We start from the raw sequence: 16,474 nt of genomic DNA on the forward strand, positions 1-16,474 counted from the left end.
CAAATCAACCTATAAACCTTTTGTTTGATCTTGTTTCCCTCAGGTTTCTGAGAAAATTCAAACCAACACTGAAAGATTGGGCTACTGTGTGACCCTCTGGGATGATCTCAAGCTGATGGAGCAGGAAATGAACCAATGGACCACCGCCACCTCTATCGCTGAACTCACCAACAGTGTCACCAACCTGAGCGACAACGACACAGAGGCCTGCCTCGTCGCCTTTGAGGTCAATTCATACTATAAACATAATGTTGAAGAGTGAATAGTGGGTGTGACTTTAAGATTTATTCACTTTCATGTACAGGCTGAAATGGAGAAAAAGGAGCAGTTGCTGGACGCGCTGCATGGGAGAGTTGGGGAGCTCAAGGAGCACACTAAACTGGAGGAAACTCCCTTACAAATGCAGGTGAATGTGCTGATAATATACTGTAAATGGATCAAAGGCTACACAACCACGTAATGTCCAGAAATGGTGGACTGGTAAATTCATGCGTCCATTATATTCTCTTAAATTAGGTCCTGGAGTCCGAGCTGAGGAAGAAGTTGGTCCACGTTCAGGAGGTGTTCAACCAGGCCAAACACTCGTTGACCTACTTCACATTCCAGAAGCAGCGTCTGGAGGACCTCATGTCCCAGATGACCGAGTGGCTTGAAAATGTCGAGGCTTCCTTATCGAGTCTCGATGAAGCCACCTCCCCTGATGCCATCGGTTCTATTAAGGCATGCTACCATATCATATATAGTTGGTTGTTCTGGACATTACAGTGTTCCCAGCGATAAACAGGGGCCCACTGTATGTTATGTCTTCATGCTCACACAGGGTCTCCAGGGTGTCGTTGAGCAGCAGAGGGCAGACATGGACTCAGCCCGAGAGGCTCTGAGCGCCTTACGCAGGTCGCATCCCTCTCAGGAGCTCTCTCGCCTCTCAGCCGACCTCACAGCCGTCGCCCAGCGCACCGAGGCGGTTGCCCAGTGTTGCGCCAAGGCCAGGGGCAGCCTGCAGGACGTGCTGCACCTCCACGTCAACCGTGAGAGAGACCACCAATACACAATTCATTATAGACCCTTTATATACTACGACTTTTAAAGTAATCATGAAACTGCGCTTAAATCAACCAATTAATCTTACCTAATCCGTCCTAGTCTGTTCACATTCGAGATTAGCATCAAATTTAGTGTTGATTTGACCCCAGAGGCACAGACTTCATTGACAATCAGTGTCTGGCACACAAGTGCACTCTCTCTGCTCTGACACACACCTGTGCCTCGCTGAGTAATGTTGCTCTTGTCACATTTGCTCTCGAGGGAGTCATTTGGGTCTGGTTGCCGGGGCAACTGTGTTAACGCGCCTACCCCTCCTACCTGCGTCAGCGCCATTCTTTACCCTTCCAGTCTCTTCACTTTTCCAATATGGTGGAGTTATTAAAGCATTCCCTTTCATGTGTTTGTTTGTTATTTTGTCATCCCCCTCAAGCAGAGCTTTTCCAAGAATTCCACTCCTGGCTGTCGGGATTGAAGTTGGAGTTGAAAGAATGCTCAAATCAGTCAGGAGACGTTACCATCCTTACAGCAAAGTTGGAAAGACTGAAGAAGGTGCTACTGAGAGATTGTGTTGTTATTTCCTTTCTGCTGATGCTGTAGGGCTGTAGGGCAAAGTATGGTCCACGGGCCACATATGACCTGCTCTTGTCTTTAATCCTCTGAGGATTACCTGTAATATTTATTGCACTCCTGAGGTAGTGTGATGCCTCAGATTCAGTTGGATTTTGCGTTAAATCCAGCTCCTGGATTTAATTCAACCACTATAATCTCTCTTCCCTTCCCTCCTACATTTTCAGTCATCAACACAGTGGACGTCAGAAGGCGAGGGGCATCTCTCTCGGGTTTGTGAGGAGGCAGAGAGGCTCCACCTCCACCTGCCAAAAGCCGAAGCAACGCAGCTCCAGGAGCACCTCTCCACCTGCCAGAGAGGATGGGGGAGCTTCCTACATGACAGTTCCCAAAGCCAACAAGACCTGGAGAAGAACATTCATCTCCTCAAAAGGTAAGGGACTAACCAATTTTCAGTGGAGCTGTTGCCAAATTAATGAATTCTTAACTCCTCTCCTCTGTAGTTTTGATGACGCTGTAGAAAATGTCAGAGAATGGCTTAAGGAGATGGAGCTCAGCCTCAACAGGGAGTCTGTTGTTGAGGCAGACAGCCAACAAGGTGCCCCTGACCCCAAAGAGGAACTGGAGAGGGTGGAAAACCTCCATAAGCAGCTTTTAGCGAGACGGTATTATCATTTATTTCATAAACTACCTTTGATCAACTGTTAAGTAGTCACATATTAATGTTCTCCTTTAGAGAGACTATTGAGCGTGTCATCCAGGACGCCCAGTCCTTGTCCGAAGCAGGACGCGGGTCTGGAGGAGAGGTCCGAGTGGCGGGCCGGCTCCAGATGGAGCACCAGGCTCTGCTCAAAGCCGCTAGGGTGAGGCTGCGAGGCTGCCAGGAAAACCAGGCCTTTGGGGAGACCCTGCAGGGGGTGTGGGCCTGGTTAGAGGAGATTCAGGAGAAGCTGGGCACGGTTGATAGCACAATGGGCACCAAGGAGCAGTTGGAGCAGAGACTGGATACTGTGCAGGTAGGGATCAATGACCAAATTTGCTGCCATTTAACCTTTTCAACACTCGAGGGCGCTGTTTCTTCACACTCTTAACTTGCCCGACACATCAATACAAATTCTTTCAACCTGGCTGTGTTTGTTTACACAGGATATCCTGCTTTTGAAAGGGGAGGGCGAGGTCAAACTGAATATGGCGATGGGTAAGGGCGAGATGGCCCTGCGCAGCTCTGGCGCCGCCGGACAGGAAGTGGTGCACTCGCAGCTCCAGGAGGTGGAGGATGCCTGGGCCACGCTGCTTGTGACTGCCATGAGCTGCCACAGGTAACAAGTCCTGTTCAAACTACCTCTCTGCCCATGTGTATGCAATTGCAGACCCCATTAGAAGACTAAACGGTGCCTCAAATGTGGTGTGGTTCATTTACAAAGTAATGTTAAAACAGGTGGGGAGGCCTCAATTGCTCCCAAATTAGTAACCGAGAGAGACAGATTTCGTCATGGTCATGGTATGTGTTTAAATAATAGGAAGTGGCACGGTGTCCTTGCGGTTTGCATGTCAGCCTTAAAGTCGAATGGTCCAGGTTCAACCCCTCCTGTGTGATGTTTGTACTGTTTTCCTCCCACTTCCCAAAACCATGCACATAATGTTCATTGAAGATTCTTTAATGTTGTTTTACTTTCATCAGTCGACTTGAGTGGACCGTGTCCCAGTGGGCTGGGTACCTGGAAAACACGACCCAACTCCGGCGCTGGATGGAGGCCGTGGAGCGGGAGGTGCACGCCTCCCTCGCCCCACAGCCGGGGCCGAGGGAGAAGGCCTCGCACCTGGAGAGACTGCGAGCCCTTCTGGCCGACATGGATGACCACCAGTTGGCCTTGTCCAGTCTGGAGGAAAAAGCCAGAGAACTCTTCAAGAAGACGGGTGACGTCGCTTTTAACCACAGCGCTCGAACGCAGCTGCAGGTGCACTTCGACGAGCTGGCAGTTTTGGTGGAGGTGCGGTGGACATTGCATCATCACTACTTAATGTCACCAAAAACATCATGTGGGCCATATTTGTGGGTTTTCTCTAGGAGAAAGTACGCCTGGCACAGAGCGTTGTGCTGGAACACCAGCAATACTTGGAGGCTGTCCGGGAGCTTACTGATTGGCTGATGACCGCAGGGGAGGAGCTACAGCTTTGGTCAGACACATCTGGAGACTCCGCCTCTATCCAGAGGAAACTACATGAAGTGAGGGTGAGATGTCCTTATAGTCCTACAGAAATATGCTTTATGAGTATTGGTCTGTTTCTGTACAACCTCCTGTGTGGTACTCATGTAGAAGTGTGGAAATGTATCATTTGGTGTCCCCCACCTCTTGCCTAAAGTCTGGCTGGGATCAGCTCAAGTTAGCTCCAACCCAAATAAGGATAAGTGCTATAGAAAATGGATGGATGGCTCAATGACCCAAGAGCACCAACGCTAAATTGTCTTGTGACATTCCTCAATCGCTCCACTTACAGCTTTTGCTATGGTAACTGATTGTTGAATCCTGACTTCTTAATTGGCTATTAAGGAGGACAACATATGCAGGAAATTTAAGTGGATTCAGCACAGTTAGTTCCACTGTCATACATTAAAAAATTCCTCCTGAGGCACATTTCACTACTCATAAGTTGGTTTATTAGCCCGTGAATAAAGGTAAGGGAGAGCAGTATGTCATTTAGCCAAACAGGGAAATTGATTTACATTTTAATTTTCACGCTTGGATCCTAATTATCACATAATAAATTAGTGTTTGAGGAACCCTAGTGTGAAGAATGCAAACAGACACACACAACGGTGGTGTCAAATCACACACAAAGAGGAGACTATATAAATAGCATCGCTGCCTATCCTCAGGTTGTAGTTTCTGTAGCCACGGTTTCCTTAGCAACTTTGCCTCCTCTCAATCATCAGGAGCGCGTGGAGTGTCGACTCCTCGAGGGCCGCGAGCGCCTCGGCATCGTGCGACGGACCGCGACGTCCGCGGCGGAGCACACGGCGGCGGGGGGCTGCGAAGCCATGGACCGGCAGCTGGGGGCGCTGTCCCAGGCGCTGGAGCAATGGGAGGGCGCTGCTCTGAGGGCCAGAGACGGCCTGGAGGGGGCACTTGCTTCCGCCGCCGCTTCCGAGGAAGAATACGAGCGTCTGACCTCCTGTCTTGAAGACGATTTGAAAGACCTGGATGCTCGAGTCAGGGGGTGGAGCCAAGATCTCATTCGAGCCGAGGGACAGTGCAATGGCGACGAAGCGGTGGCGGGATGGCAGCTTGCTAAGGTACTGACCTTCTTATAATAACATGGGATTCTGATAGCGTTTAGGCCAGCAGAGAAGGCCTTGTTGGCCCTGACAACTCACCACTAGGATTCATTATATGTCAGCAGTTTCCAATAATTGCATATTGTTCATGTGTTTATATTGAAATAATAATAAACTGTGATTTGGGTTGGGAAAGCGGTATTAAATTGGGTAAAGGTGATTAGTATTGTTAAATGGAATACATGCATAAACGAACACAGTTAGCAGAAAGCACATACACACACATAGACAGACACACACTAAACACAAAGCACTCTGCTTTCCCCATTTGCAATTATTGTTTCCTTTTGTCAATCAGAAAAAAAACACATTAGTCTGTAAATCAGCTTTACTGAAACAACCAGACAGTGACAGCTACAATCCAATCACTTGCCCTCATTTTCTTCCCATCAGCCCCTCACCACCCCCCACAAGTTCACCTTTGCCAAGGACCTTATGTTGTCATTGACAGTTTTGATTGTCATAGCAGGATTAGGTGAAAACCTTGTGGCAGGGTGAGGGATGGGCTAAGAAAAGAAAAAAAAATACATTTCGGTGCCAAGCCAGGATTGTTTTGGATTTTTTTTCATTATCGCTGCTAATGTGTGGCAGCATGACTAAAAACTCAAATTGAATAGATTTGGAAGACATTTGATGACATGGAATATGTTTTTGTTAACGATTTGGATAAAGATTGAGAACCAATAATGTAACATGCATGAAGAAACCTTGGAATCAATTTATGAACAGATTCATATGAAATGTGTGTGGACGTATTGATTGACTTTTGATCTTGATCAGGATCCGCATCACTTTTGTAACACAGGCATACACCAAAAACATACAAATCAATTTCAATTACTTTCGGCGAAAACCCTTAGTATGGGTGGAAAAGTGAGTGAGTTTTCAAAATGGATTAGGATTGGGACTTACTGTACCTCCTAACATTTCCAAACAGACACATAATCAATTGGGTGTCTCGTTTCGGTATGATCCAAGGACAGATTCATTGACTTTTGTTCTCAGTGTGGATCGGGACTCTGGTTAGATCATTTTTTGTGTATTGTCTTGGAATGACAGAAATTGTTTTTGATTATAATCGTGCGATGGATAAGGATGAGGAAACTGGATTCATTTTAATAAGTTGGTGAATAGTTCTCAATAAAATTTGGTGTCCAGCTTTGGTATACCCCAAGGACAAATTGATTTGCTTTGGCTCATGATCTGGATTCCTTAATCTGCATCCGGATCATTTTACTTGCTAGGATATAACTCAGAAAGTTGTCAATGGGTTTCACGTTGGAGCCGTAGTTTTGGCGCTCATTTGATCACGCTCACTTGTTTGAACTGATGTGTGCGGTGATGACTTCCTCCGTGCTTTCTCTTCTGTCTGGCTCGCTGTGCCGCTTGCCGGATGTTTACAATTTGACTTCTCCCTCTCCGGCACGGTGTTAGCACCCCCTCCTCGCGCTGCCCCCCTCAAGCCTCCTCGGCCATGCTGTCAAAAGCACGGCGCAGAGGAGGAGTCAGTGCCTCCGACGTTCTCTCCTCCTCCAGCCTCCGTTTCCTGCCTCCTTTTTTTTTGAAGCAGTCCTGCATCTGTGCCGGCTGACGGCTGAATTCCACCGGGAGAGAGCGTGGAGAGGCAGAGCGAGGAGGAGTAAAACGTGTTAGAGGGAATCAGTGGTGGGATAGGAGAAGGAAGAGAGAGCGAGAGGGAGAGAGGGATGTTTATTGGTCTTACGTCAGAGCGTGAGGGAGGCTGCACATATTTCACGGGACAGGATTTTATGATCGGCCGAGTGCAGCGTGTGAGGCGCTCTGAGGAGAGCGGGAGGACGTTGCGCTCACCTCCTTCCTGCCTTCTTCCTCGCGCCTTGAAGAACAGACATGCTTTTGTACGGGCTGCACTGTGAGTATGCGTGTGTGGGGATCGAGCCCTGGCGTGAATAGGAATGTGAAGGCACTTATTGACGGGTGTCATGCGCGCGCACACACGCACTGAGGCAGCTGGGCTGTTGTTTTTGTGTCGTTTAGGACATCCTGGAGGGCCTGCAAAGCGTCGAGCCGATGGCAGAGAAGTTGAAGGGTCAACTGAACGAGCTGGTGCAGTACTCCAGAGACTTGGGCTCCCAGTCCGACCGCGTCACCGCTCTCATCAAGCAACACAACAGGTGAGAAGGCAACATTTTTTTTTATCGACACGCTGTCCGTATGTTTCAAGATGAGTTTTTCTACACTGTATGCGTGCATTTCAAGGATGAGGCTGTAGGCAAGGAAGTTCATGCTTGTGTTGTTAATGTGTAAGTGAGAGCAGGGGAATAAGAACAGATAACATCACCACAATGGAATTTTCAGCAGAATACCAAAATCATGATGAAATAGTCAAGAAGAAATAGCAAATGTCTGTCAGCAGTTTCTTTAAAGCGGCACCAAAGTTCCCCGGTACCACTTCACAATAATTGCTCATGCATTGCTTATTAATTATGTGGTTGACGCTTTATACAGACTTAAGACTTACGTTTTAATAAGCTGTAATAAGCCACACATTGAGCTCTATTGCTTTGCCAATTTGTTAGAAGTGGTACAGGCTTATTGATTCCTCATACACCGCAAATGAATGACGTTGTACCAAGCAGCAAGAGTATTTTGGTTCTGAACTTTTCCAACATGACACTCATGAAACCTGCTTAATATAGCGTGAAGTCTCTCATGTTGGTTTGAACTCCCAAGTTTTGACCTCGTGAAGCATATTTTTCGAGACCAACTCCCAAGTTGAACCACTTTCCTACATTCTCCACATTGAAGGTTCCACTGCAGTGACCTCTGTTAGTCGGTGGGTGGGGGGAAAAGAACCTGTTAATTTGAGAGTCACACATTCCAGTCCCATTGTAACACGGGAGCAACATCAGTGTGTCTCGCTCTTCCCATACACAAGCATTTGTACAAATGAAGACCTCCTCTCCAATTCACGCCTCCTTCACCTAAACTCCTTTTTTGGAATACCCTTATTGTAATGTGCCAGTTTTTTAAACAAATACTGCACATCATTTGACCTCATGCGTGAGCATCAGAACAACAAGCAAGTGAATGACAGATTCATTGCTTTTCACTTCGCACGCATTTCCCATATTGGAAAAATGTGCGAGTGTCTGAAAACGTCAATATCAGCTTATCATTCGCTCTCGAGGGAGGACCGCACATGACGAGAGCATGCAGCGCACATGATGCGAAGCTGTACAACATCCTCTTTCTTTCCGTAACAATGAATCTTTTAAGAGAGGCAACTGGGAACAGCGCAGAAGTCTGAGTGTGCAGGTTTAGTGTGCAATGTTTGTGCAAGCTTATGCCATTTAGATGATTGTGTGTGTGTGTGTGTGTGTGTGGGGCCATCTTAAATTGTGACCTGTGTCAAGCAGACGAAGGTGAAAGTTGATGGAGCCACTAGTTGCTAAGCGACACGTTGCCTCATCTCTGCTTGTTTGCTGTGGTTGTTTTGGCCTGTGTCTCTCCTGTCATTGAGGCTACCGGCGCTCTACATGCATATTTAACCCACTCTTCGATATCCAGAATACTGTGGACATACGTACACTGGACACCAAAATGACTCAAAGAAAGAATTCTGGCTATTGGACGGTTTCTCAGGTAGCTACAGGGAAAGAGATGGGGGTTATTATGCATTTTTTACTACGCATGATTATTTTTCTACACGGGCTAATGTTACTGCAGCCTTACGTAGCAATAAGCGCGAGCCAGGAAGAAATTTCACACTTAAAAAAGACAAAGTGCACTGTAGCTACTGCAAAGCAGAACTGGCTTGAAAATGTACCCATTGTGGGACTAATAAAGGATAGCTTACCATATCTTACAGAACAGCACGTCACCGAGCCTACACAATTGCTTAAACTTTGTTAGCTAATTTAATATAGCTTACCACCCGTTAGTTAGAACTTACTGTAATGCCTCCACAAGTTGTCAAGGATAGACACGGCACATGGTGCACTGTTGCTTTATTGAACAAACGGCCAAATGGCCAGGCCCCGCCTTTTAAAGCCACACACTTTCAAGGCACAGATACTATGGTCCAGAACATAAACGTCAAACTCAGGCCCGGGGGCCAAATTTGGCCCACGATGTAGTTTTATTTGGCCAGCAAGACCATATCAAACGTGTATTAGAGCTGGCCCGCCAGTATATAGCACATGTGCCACTAATATTACAAATCCCAGAATGCTTTGCTAGTGTGTTGGCCCATCAGTGTAGACCGGTGAGCGCCCCTTCCCTTTCTATTGCTGTCGTTAGCAACTATGCTACCAGTCACCTCGGACAAATTTACACTTCTCCTCCCCCAAAAACGGCCGAACAAAAGATGGAAAACAGTTCACTTCCAAGACAGGTGGGAGGCAGTTCACTAAAGTAAAAGACAGACCTATTTGTCGTTTGCGGAGCAACGTGGCTGTAACAAAGAATATAACATAATTTAATTAATGTTTTTTTTTTAATGCCCTTTATCAACTCCTAGGCAGGGACTGTTAATAGTTTGAAGTTTGACTTTTTATTGAAGGACATTCTTATTTTTTTGGGTTGTTTTGTCGTTGGCCCTTAAAAAAAAGATTTACATAAAAAAAAGGTAGTTGGAGAGATAAATAGAAGATAGAGCGACAGAAGAATTCCTGTTATCTATTTAAATACACTGCGATTGGCTGGCAACCAGTTCAGGGTGTACCCCGCCTCCTGCCCGATGATAGCTGGGATAGGAAGCGGCTCAGAAAATGGATGGATGGATATTTAAATACAAAACAACAAAAATACCACTGATGTCTTTTATTGTAAATTTGATTTCTCATGTGTTTATAATATTAAAGTTTGTTTATTCCAGATTCGGTGTTGAAGCAAAATGTAAGTTTGTTGTCATATGATAAACTTTAACGCTACATTTCTGCAGAGAAGGGAAACATGCACATCGCAGTGATTTTTCATTAAATATTGAGTTTGAGTTTGACCTTGTCCCGATTTTTAATTTTGGCCCACTGTGAATTCGAGTTTGACACCCCTGGTCCAGAACATGAGGATGCTGACTGTAAGTGGACAAGAATAATACCTGCACCTCACGTGTACATTTTGTATTGGTGTTATGCGAGATACATTTGTATGCGATTACTTGAATATTCAATAGGATGATGGGGAGAATAGTTCATTCTAAAAATGTTTAATAGCCCCAACCCTGATAGGAAGTGTTTGAGAGTATGGAGAAAGGTAGTAAGACTGTGGGGAAGGTCATAAACATTTAAAATCTATACAAATCATAACGTTAATATATGATCTTTACTTGGGTTCTGGAACGTATCCCCCACAATGAACGAGTGACAACTGTACCTACAAAAAGCAAACGATGAAGTAAAGTATCTTAGCAATGAGGTCCAAATAATAAAACTGGCATCTGAGGCACAGTCTGGATTGCATCTGTTGTTTAGCGGCGGGGACAGTTTGTCACAAAAACAGATGTGCGTGTGCGCTTTCCCCACACAAGTTTACTGCTATCCACGTGAATACATAATGAGTCTCTCCTCACTCGTTTTAGAACAAACTCCCACTCTTGCCTTGACCTTCCCCATTCATGCATAAACATGAGCGGGAAGCGTGTTCTTCTCCAGCCTGGACACCAGACTCAACGGGTACGTTAAGCCATGGGGATGGCTAACTGTTACCTTGTGTTTATTTTCCAAAATAGTCTTGTTTGCCATCTGTGAGCGCAATAGAACGTGTGCCTAATATTATGGCCGGTGAGTGCTTAACACAAAAGGAAACAGTGTTAACCTGTTTATGGTGCCAGTGTATCGTTGAAAGGATACATCCCACCCTCTATCATATAACCATCCTGTTAGCTTTCTGTTAAATATCCCTGTCATGTTGTCTTTACGTCACCCTTTTCCCCGCAGCATCATGCTGTCAGCCCTCATATTATCACCCTGGTGAACTCTTGCCCCGCTCATATGTCGCCTCTCAACCGTACCCCCAGTCCCCATCCCCCACTCTGTCTCTTTAGCCCCATTGCTTCCACTTCACCCACTTTTCCATCTCTCCACCTGCGTGCTTCTCATCTCCCAGCCACAACACCCTCCTCTATAATGTAAAGACAGTATATTATGTACACTATCTAGTCATCTGTATTGGTCTGCATCTCTTTGTTCATTTACCAAAGTTCCCTCGTCGTCTTTCGTCTTTTGTGCCGCAGTCTCAGTCTTCGCGCATCCAGGGAGTGCCAAAATAAGGAGCGCCTGTTGGAGCAGCGCTTCCGTGCTGCCCTGCGAGACTTCCAGCAGTGGTTGGTCAACGCCAAGATCTGCACCGCCAAATGTTTCGACGTGCCGCAGAGTGTGGCAGAGGCCTCCACCGCCCTGCAAAGAATACAAGTAAGACCATATCTCACACGGGATTCGACGTTATAGGTTTACCATACTGTATTCTTACTAACTAACAGAGAAATCACAATTAAAATGCTTGGTGGTGGTGCTAGCAAATACAGTTACATCTCACATTCAACTCCTAATTTGGTGGGATTTTTTTTTTCTTTTTACATGAAACATGTAGGAAAATAACATTTTCTTTTAATATAAAAACAACCCCACAAACTACCCTTAGCCATTCGCTGAAAAACTCACCTATTCACATTTTTTGGTGCTCTTTCTGTAATGCTCTCTAAAGTGCCAAAAGATGGCGCCAAAGCCCTGGCATAATAGGACATTGAGGAAGTATGTTGACATCTGGACTGAGAGACAAGCTTTGTGTTTTAGGGGGCGAGCTAACTTTAGCCTGGGTTGTTAGTGCAAGTTATGGAGAGTCTTCACTGCACGTACAGTAAGTGCAGGACTGGAAGTGCACTTTTCCGAAATCAAGTCATCTGTAAGCAATACATTTTTATGAGTAATGTTATCAGACGAATTTGAAATGACATTTAAGCGTTTGTGTTTGTTTTACAGTTTAAACAATTGTATAAAAATATAGGCAATTCTAAACATTTTTGGGGGTGGCTATTAGCTGAGTTTCTTCCCGAGCGGGGGTTTGCTGTTCGGGAATCAACAAAAAGAATAGGAAACCCATAACTGGAAAAATGAATAAGAGGGATTCTCTTTTTTGGAAGCTCCTCTGGAAGCGTCCTCTTCTACTGTTTTTCCTCTGAGAAGCTGGCAGGTGTTCACGTCCTGGCAGCCTCTCTGGAGCACCACAGGGCCCCTGGCTAAGAGGCAGGTTGTTGTCTGTGAAGGTAGATGTCCCGGCATTCTCAGTAATTACCTTACTCCTAATTACCTTGCTGTGTCTGTCACAACAAGAAAGTTGGAGGCATCTATCAGCAGCCAGTCACGTGAAAATAACACAAAAAGTGGTATATTCTATTTTTGTCCAATTGTTACCAAGGATTTCAAAGAAGGGGTGTTAGCGTGCATCTTACTTCAGAAGTTGGTTTTAGTCAGGATGAGAGGGAATGTCACCGAGTGGATGGCAGCAGAGAAAGAGAGAGCCATGTTTTATTTATCATTGACCTGGAATGTGGAACAATGTTTCCACATGGCTGACCTCCAGGAGGGCCGGCGTGGGAGGGGTGGGCACGACGGCTGGTGGGTGGGCGGATAGCCACACTGCGTCACCCTTAATTGGTGGTGTACATTTGCACTAGCAGGGATGGAGGGAGGTAAGAAAGCGAGAAGTTAGAAGACAAAAACAACGACTGTGTGTGTGTGAGTGTGAGTGTTTGTGATCCGCTGACTGCACAGATGGTGGAGTGGTCCCTGCTGCGCTGCTGCCGTCGTCTGAGCTCCGAGGGAGGGGTGTTTTGTCTACGTCTGTGTGTATGTGTGTGCATAAAGGAGCTACAGTATGTTTAAAAAAGAAATAGAGAACACTTGACTTCTCCTGTCTGCCCACGCCGGTCAAGCCCCGCCTTGTGCCCACGCATAAGGTATCCATAATGACTCTGACTAATTGCTGCATCTGACAGTGTAAAGTGAGACTCCTGGAGAAACAGTCTGTCTGTCACGTGTGTGCCCGGATTGTGCTGAATTAGTCTTAGCCCTGGCAATCGACAAATACAGTACATTGAATCCCTGTTCATCACGGGGGTACCAGACCCATCCCCCATAGGTGAAAATCTGCAACGTTGAGAGATCATGTTAAAGCATATAATTTTTACCTTATCCACACGGTTTAAACAAATTCAGACACACTTTTCAAACACACTAAAAATGTATTTGAACACACACAATTTTTTTGTTTTGTTTTTGTGCTCAGGGCAAAGCCCTAATATACAATACAGTGGACCCTGCACAGTTGCAATTCAGCTTGCTGACTTTTGTGTTTAACCTCTATTCCTCATTATTCGGGGAAACTCCCGCTTAGTCACTGTTTTTTCTTTTTCTTTTTAACTGATCCCTTGCTTATTTTTTTTTTCTTTTTCCTGAATTTGTCATTATTCATTATCAATTATAAAGAAGCATCAATTATTGGCAGATTTTTCCTATTTGCTTTTGGGCTTGGTCCCTTTCTCCTGTGAATAGCGGGGTTCCACTGTAGAAGTATTACTTGTGGCCTCCTGGTGCCAACGTTGTTGCAGTGAGCGGAGGCGCTTAATTTAGTCAGCCCATATAGCCGCCTCTAATAGGAAAGTAGGGCTTTGCCGTCATCTTGCGGCATCTATAGGAAATGATAAACCGTTTCAGGGGTGGACATCAATTACTTGCTTTTTTTTGAATGACGCAATGTTAATGGCTCAATAAATATGACGCTTTTTTTGGTTTCCTGATGAGTGATGCTTTTGGAGACAGAAGGATTCCGACCGATGCCAGCGATATGTTCGTTTAAGGCCTCCTCATAGGTGTGTGTCCAACGGCTCCTTTTGTCTGTGTCTTGCGTGTGCCCCACAGGAGTTCTTGAGTGACAGGGAGCACGGCCAGGCCAGACTGAGTACAGTGGGAGCCAGCGGGGAGCTGCTCATGGCGGTGGTGTCCAAAGAGCGGGTTGAAGGGATCAAGGCCAAAGTGGCAAACGCCAGAGAGGACTGGAAGAGCTTGATGAATAACCTTCAGATAAGGGAGGATGCGCTCAAGGTGGGTTTTTAGTTCGCCTTTGTTTGGAATTATTAAGCCATGTTTACACCAGATGGTACAATACACTTCAGTTGGCTTGTGTTTCCACCTCAGTTTCAGTTGGATAACTCAGTGTTTGTCAATTTGTGGACCCCCAGAACACCCCTGAAAGGTTTGTTGGTGATAAAATGTGTAAGCGTTGATTAGTAGTGCTTTTGACACCACGTTCGTTTTTTTAGATGCATCTCAATATATTAGAATATCATAGTTTATTTCAGTAGTTCAATTTATAAAGTGAAACTTCTTTACTACACAGATTCATCAAATACAGGACAGTACTTTTCAGAGGGCCAATTCCTACTTACCAGTAACTTCTATATTAAAAGTAATTGATTTTTTTTAATATATAATATTCAAATTTCTTGATATTGTGAATTTTGGATTGAGATATTTCACTCTATGTATCTATATATAGTGTAGGAGTTTCACTTTTTAATCTGTTTTCCCTTGGTATGTAATTCATTGAGATATACCTGGAAAAGAAACACTGGTCTAAATAATATGACATCATAGTAAAGCAGCACTCTTCCCTCGACCAATGAATTCCATCAATCAATGAAGCTTTATTTATAGAGCACTTTTCACTAACAAGTGCTTTACTCAGTAAAAGCCAAGGTTAATAGACACACACATGCACACACGCATCGACTGGCCTTTACAGCTCGTGGCTTAAATTAAATGCCAATACAAATCTCTTCACTGTCGGAAGATTCAAAAACTACCATCATCGGGCTCGATAGAATTGAGTGATGAGGAATCAACAATAAGGGTAGGAAACCCGTAACTGGAAAAATGAATAGATTCCGAGGCAGTGTGAAATATGATTAACAGAACTAAAAAAAAAAAATTAAAGGGGAAACTGCAGATCGAAAACAATAAAACAAGGTGGCATCTCCTCAAATAAAAAGGAGTAAACAAAGTACAACAGTGGCGAAAGTCCAACATGTGCTGTTCTTTTTCTTCTTGGCTTATAAGATGAACAAAGGCTTTGCTTGGGGAAAGCCTTGTTTTGTTTTCTTCTCATTCCATTGCCATTGTCACACGGAAGTGACCATTCTCGTTGTCAACCAATCGACAGACTGTTTTAGCTCCACTCTTTAGGGGCTGCAGTAGGTAGACTAACAGAAAGGTGCCACTAAGTAATACAGATACAGACCAGATATTTTGGTATCCAGTGGAAACACAAAACCATCTCTACTGCTTGGATACATGGCTGAAGAAGCAATGTGGTATGCTAAATATGTGGTTTGGCTTTTGACTAGAATCCAGTCATTTTCTTTTTTTTGTTGTTTTTTTTCTAGGTTGTTTTATTTTCAGAGCACTTCATACAACGCACTTGTCCAGCTTTTAATTTTAGTCGTGCAATTGTGCGCGGCGTGGTATTTTTCATGCTTTGTTGTTGTGTTTGATCAACTGAATTCGCAGAACTTGCGGTGTCAGATGACAGCTTTCGAGGCCAGTGCCGAGCCCCTGCAGGAGTGGCTCAACGGCGCCGAGGTCAGAGTTCAGGAGAGCAGCGCTCGGCTACACGACCTCTCGGCCAAGAAACAAGAGCGCGGCAAACTGCAGGTAATTACCCCTTCTTTAAACTGTCATATATAATTCCCAATATTGTGGTTAGTTTTTTCAAAACAATTAATATTAAAAAGCCATTCTTGAAAATAAAGTTCGGAATGCAAAGATCTGCCCTTCTCAAGCGCACACCTTCATCATGCCGAAAATGCTGTGTATTATTTTTGTCATGCATATTTACCTCAATAGACTACATTTTAAGATCAACAATAATGTAAAAATCCCATTAACAGCATCTGTCAGCTGCTATTATTGAAGTTCTATTGTTCCTTTTGATTCCCCCTAAATGGACCAATGAGCTGATTTTTCAAGGGCACCAAATACTTGTGGCTCCCCATCAGATAAGTCTCCCTAAAGTGTAATCTGAAATCAGATGGGAGAAAGAAGACCTAATTACATTTGTTGAGCACCACTGGATCAAAATAGAGCAGCGACTTGACATAATAGTCAGAAGCAAAGTCAGGGAATCTAATTAAATCCCCTTCTGTCAAAAGGCTTTTTTTTTCTTGCAAGCGATAACAGAATCTGTTATGTCTGACAGACACACAAAAAAACGAGGGCGTAGAGCAGTGAGAAGCGTTAAAAAGACAAAACTGACAAAGGAGGGGGAAATATATCAAGCCCTTCGCCAACCTATCACTGTTGATATTTTTTGGCTATTTACTCTGTCGCCTTTTGTCTGGCCCGGCAACCAATTCCATGTTTCCCCTCAGCACCTCAAGTACAATACAATACATGCAGCCTAAACCCCTTTTCATTCTTGCCTTAACAGTATTTATTTTATGAAAGTTGTCTCTTCTGTCTGTCCCGGTATTAAAACATCTAAACATCAGGC

General features: G+C 44.8%; 1 protein-coding gene across 12 annotated transcripts in view; it reads left to right on the forward strand.

The window, feature by feature from the left end:
- Positions 1-16,474, forward strand: part of syne1a (spectrin repeat containing, nuclear envelope 1a) — a 139,239-nt gene that overhangs the window by 50,416 nt on the left and 72,349 nt on the right. For all 12 annotated transcript variants that reach the window (XM_061754107.1, XM_061754112.1, XM_061754108.1 and 9 more), the window contains 16 exons: positions 44-226; positions 305-406; positions 517-720; positions 821-1,028; positions 1,478-1,593; positions 1,839-2,044; positions 2,115-2,276; positions 2,348-2,627; positions 2,758-2,930; positions 3,293-3,602; positions 3,680-3,844; positions 4,547-4,906; positions 6,965-7,101; positions 11,163-11,340; positions 13,846-14,028; positions 15,493-15,636. In XM_061754107.1, the coding sequence (XP_061610091.1) occupies positions 44-226; positions 305-406; positions 517-720; positions 821-1,028; positions 1,478-1,593; positions 1,839-2,044; positions 2,115-2,276; positions 2,348-2,627; positions 2,758-2,930; positions 3,293-3,602; positions 3,680-3,844; positions 4,547-4,906; positions 6,965-7,101; positions 11,163-11,340; positions 13,846-14,028; positions 15,493-15,636 (3,111 nt within the window). The remainder of the gene's footprint in view (positions 1-43; positions 227-304; positions 407-516; positions 721-820; positions 1,029-1,477; positions 1,594-1,838; positions 2,045-2,114; positions 2,277-2,347; positions 2,628-2,757; positions 2,931-3,292; positions 3,603-3,679; positions 3,845-4,546; positions 4,907-6,964; positions 7,102-11,162; positions 11,341-13,845; positions 14,029-15,492; positions 15,637-16,474) is intronic.

This window comes from Phyllopteryx taeniolatus, chromosome 18, assembly GCF_024500385.1.
Source record: "Phyllopteryx taeniolatus isolate TA_2022b chromosome 18, UOR_Ptae_1.2, whole genome shotgun sequence".
Lineage (NCBI taxonomy): Eukaryota > Metazoa > Chordata > Actinopteri > Syngnathiformes > Syngnathidae > Phyllopteryx > Phyllopteryx taeniolatus.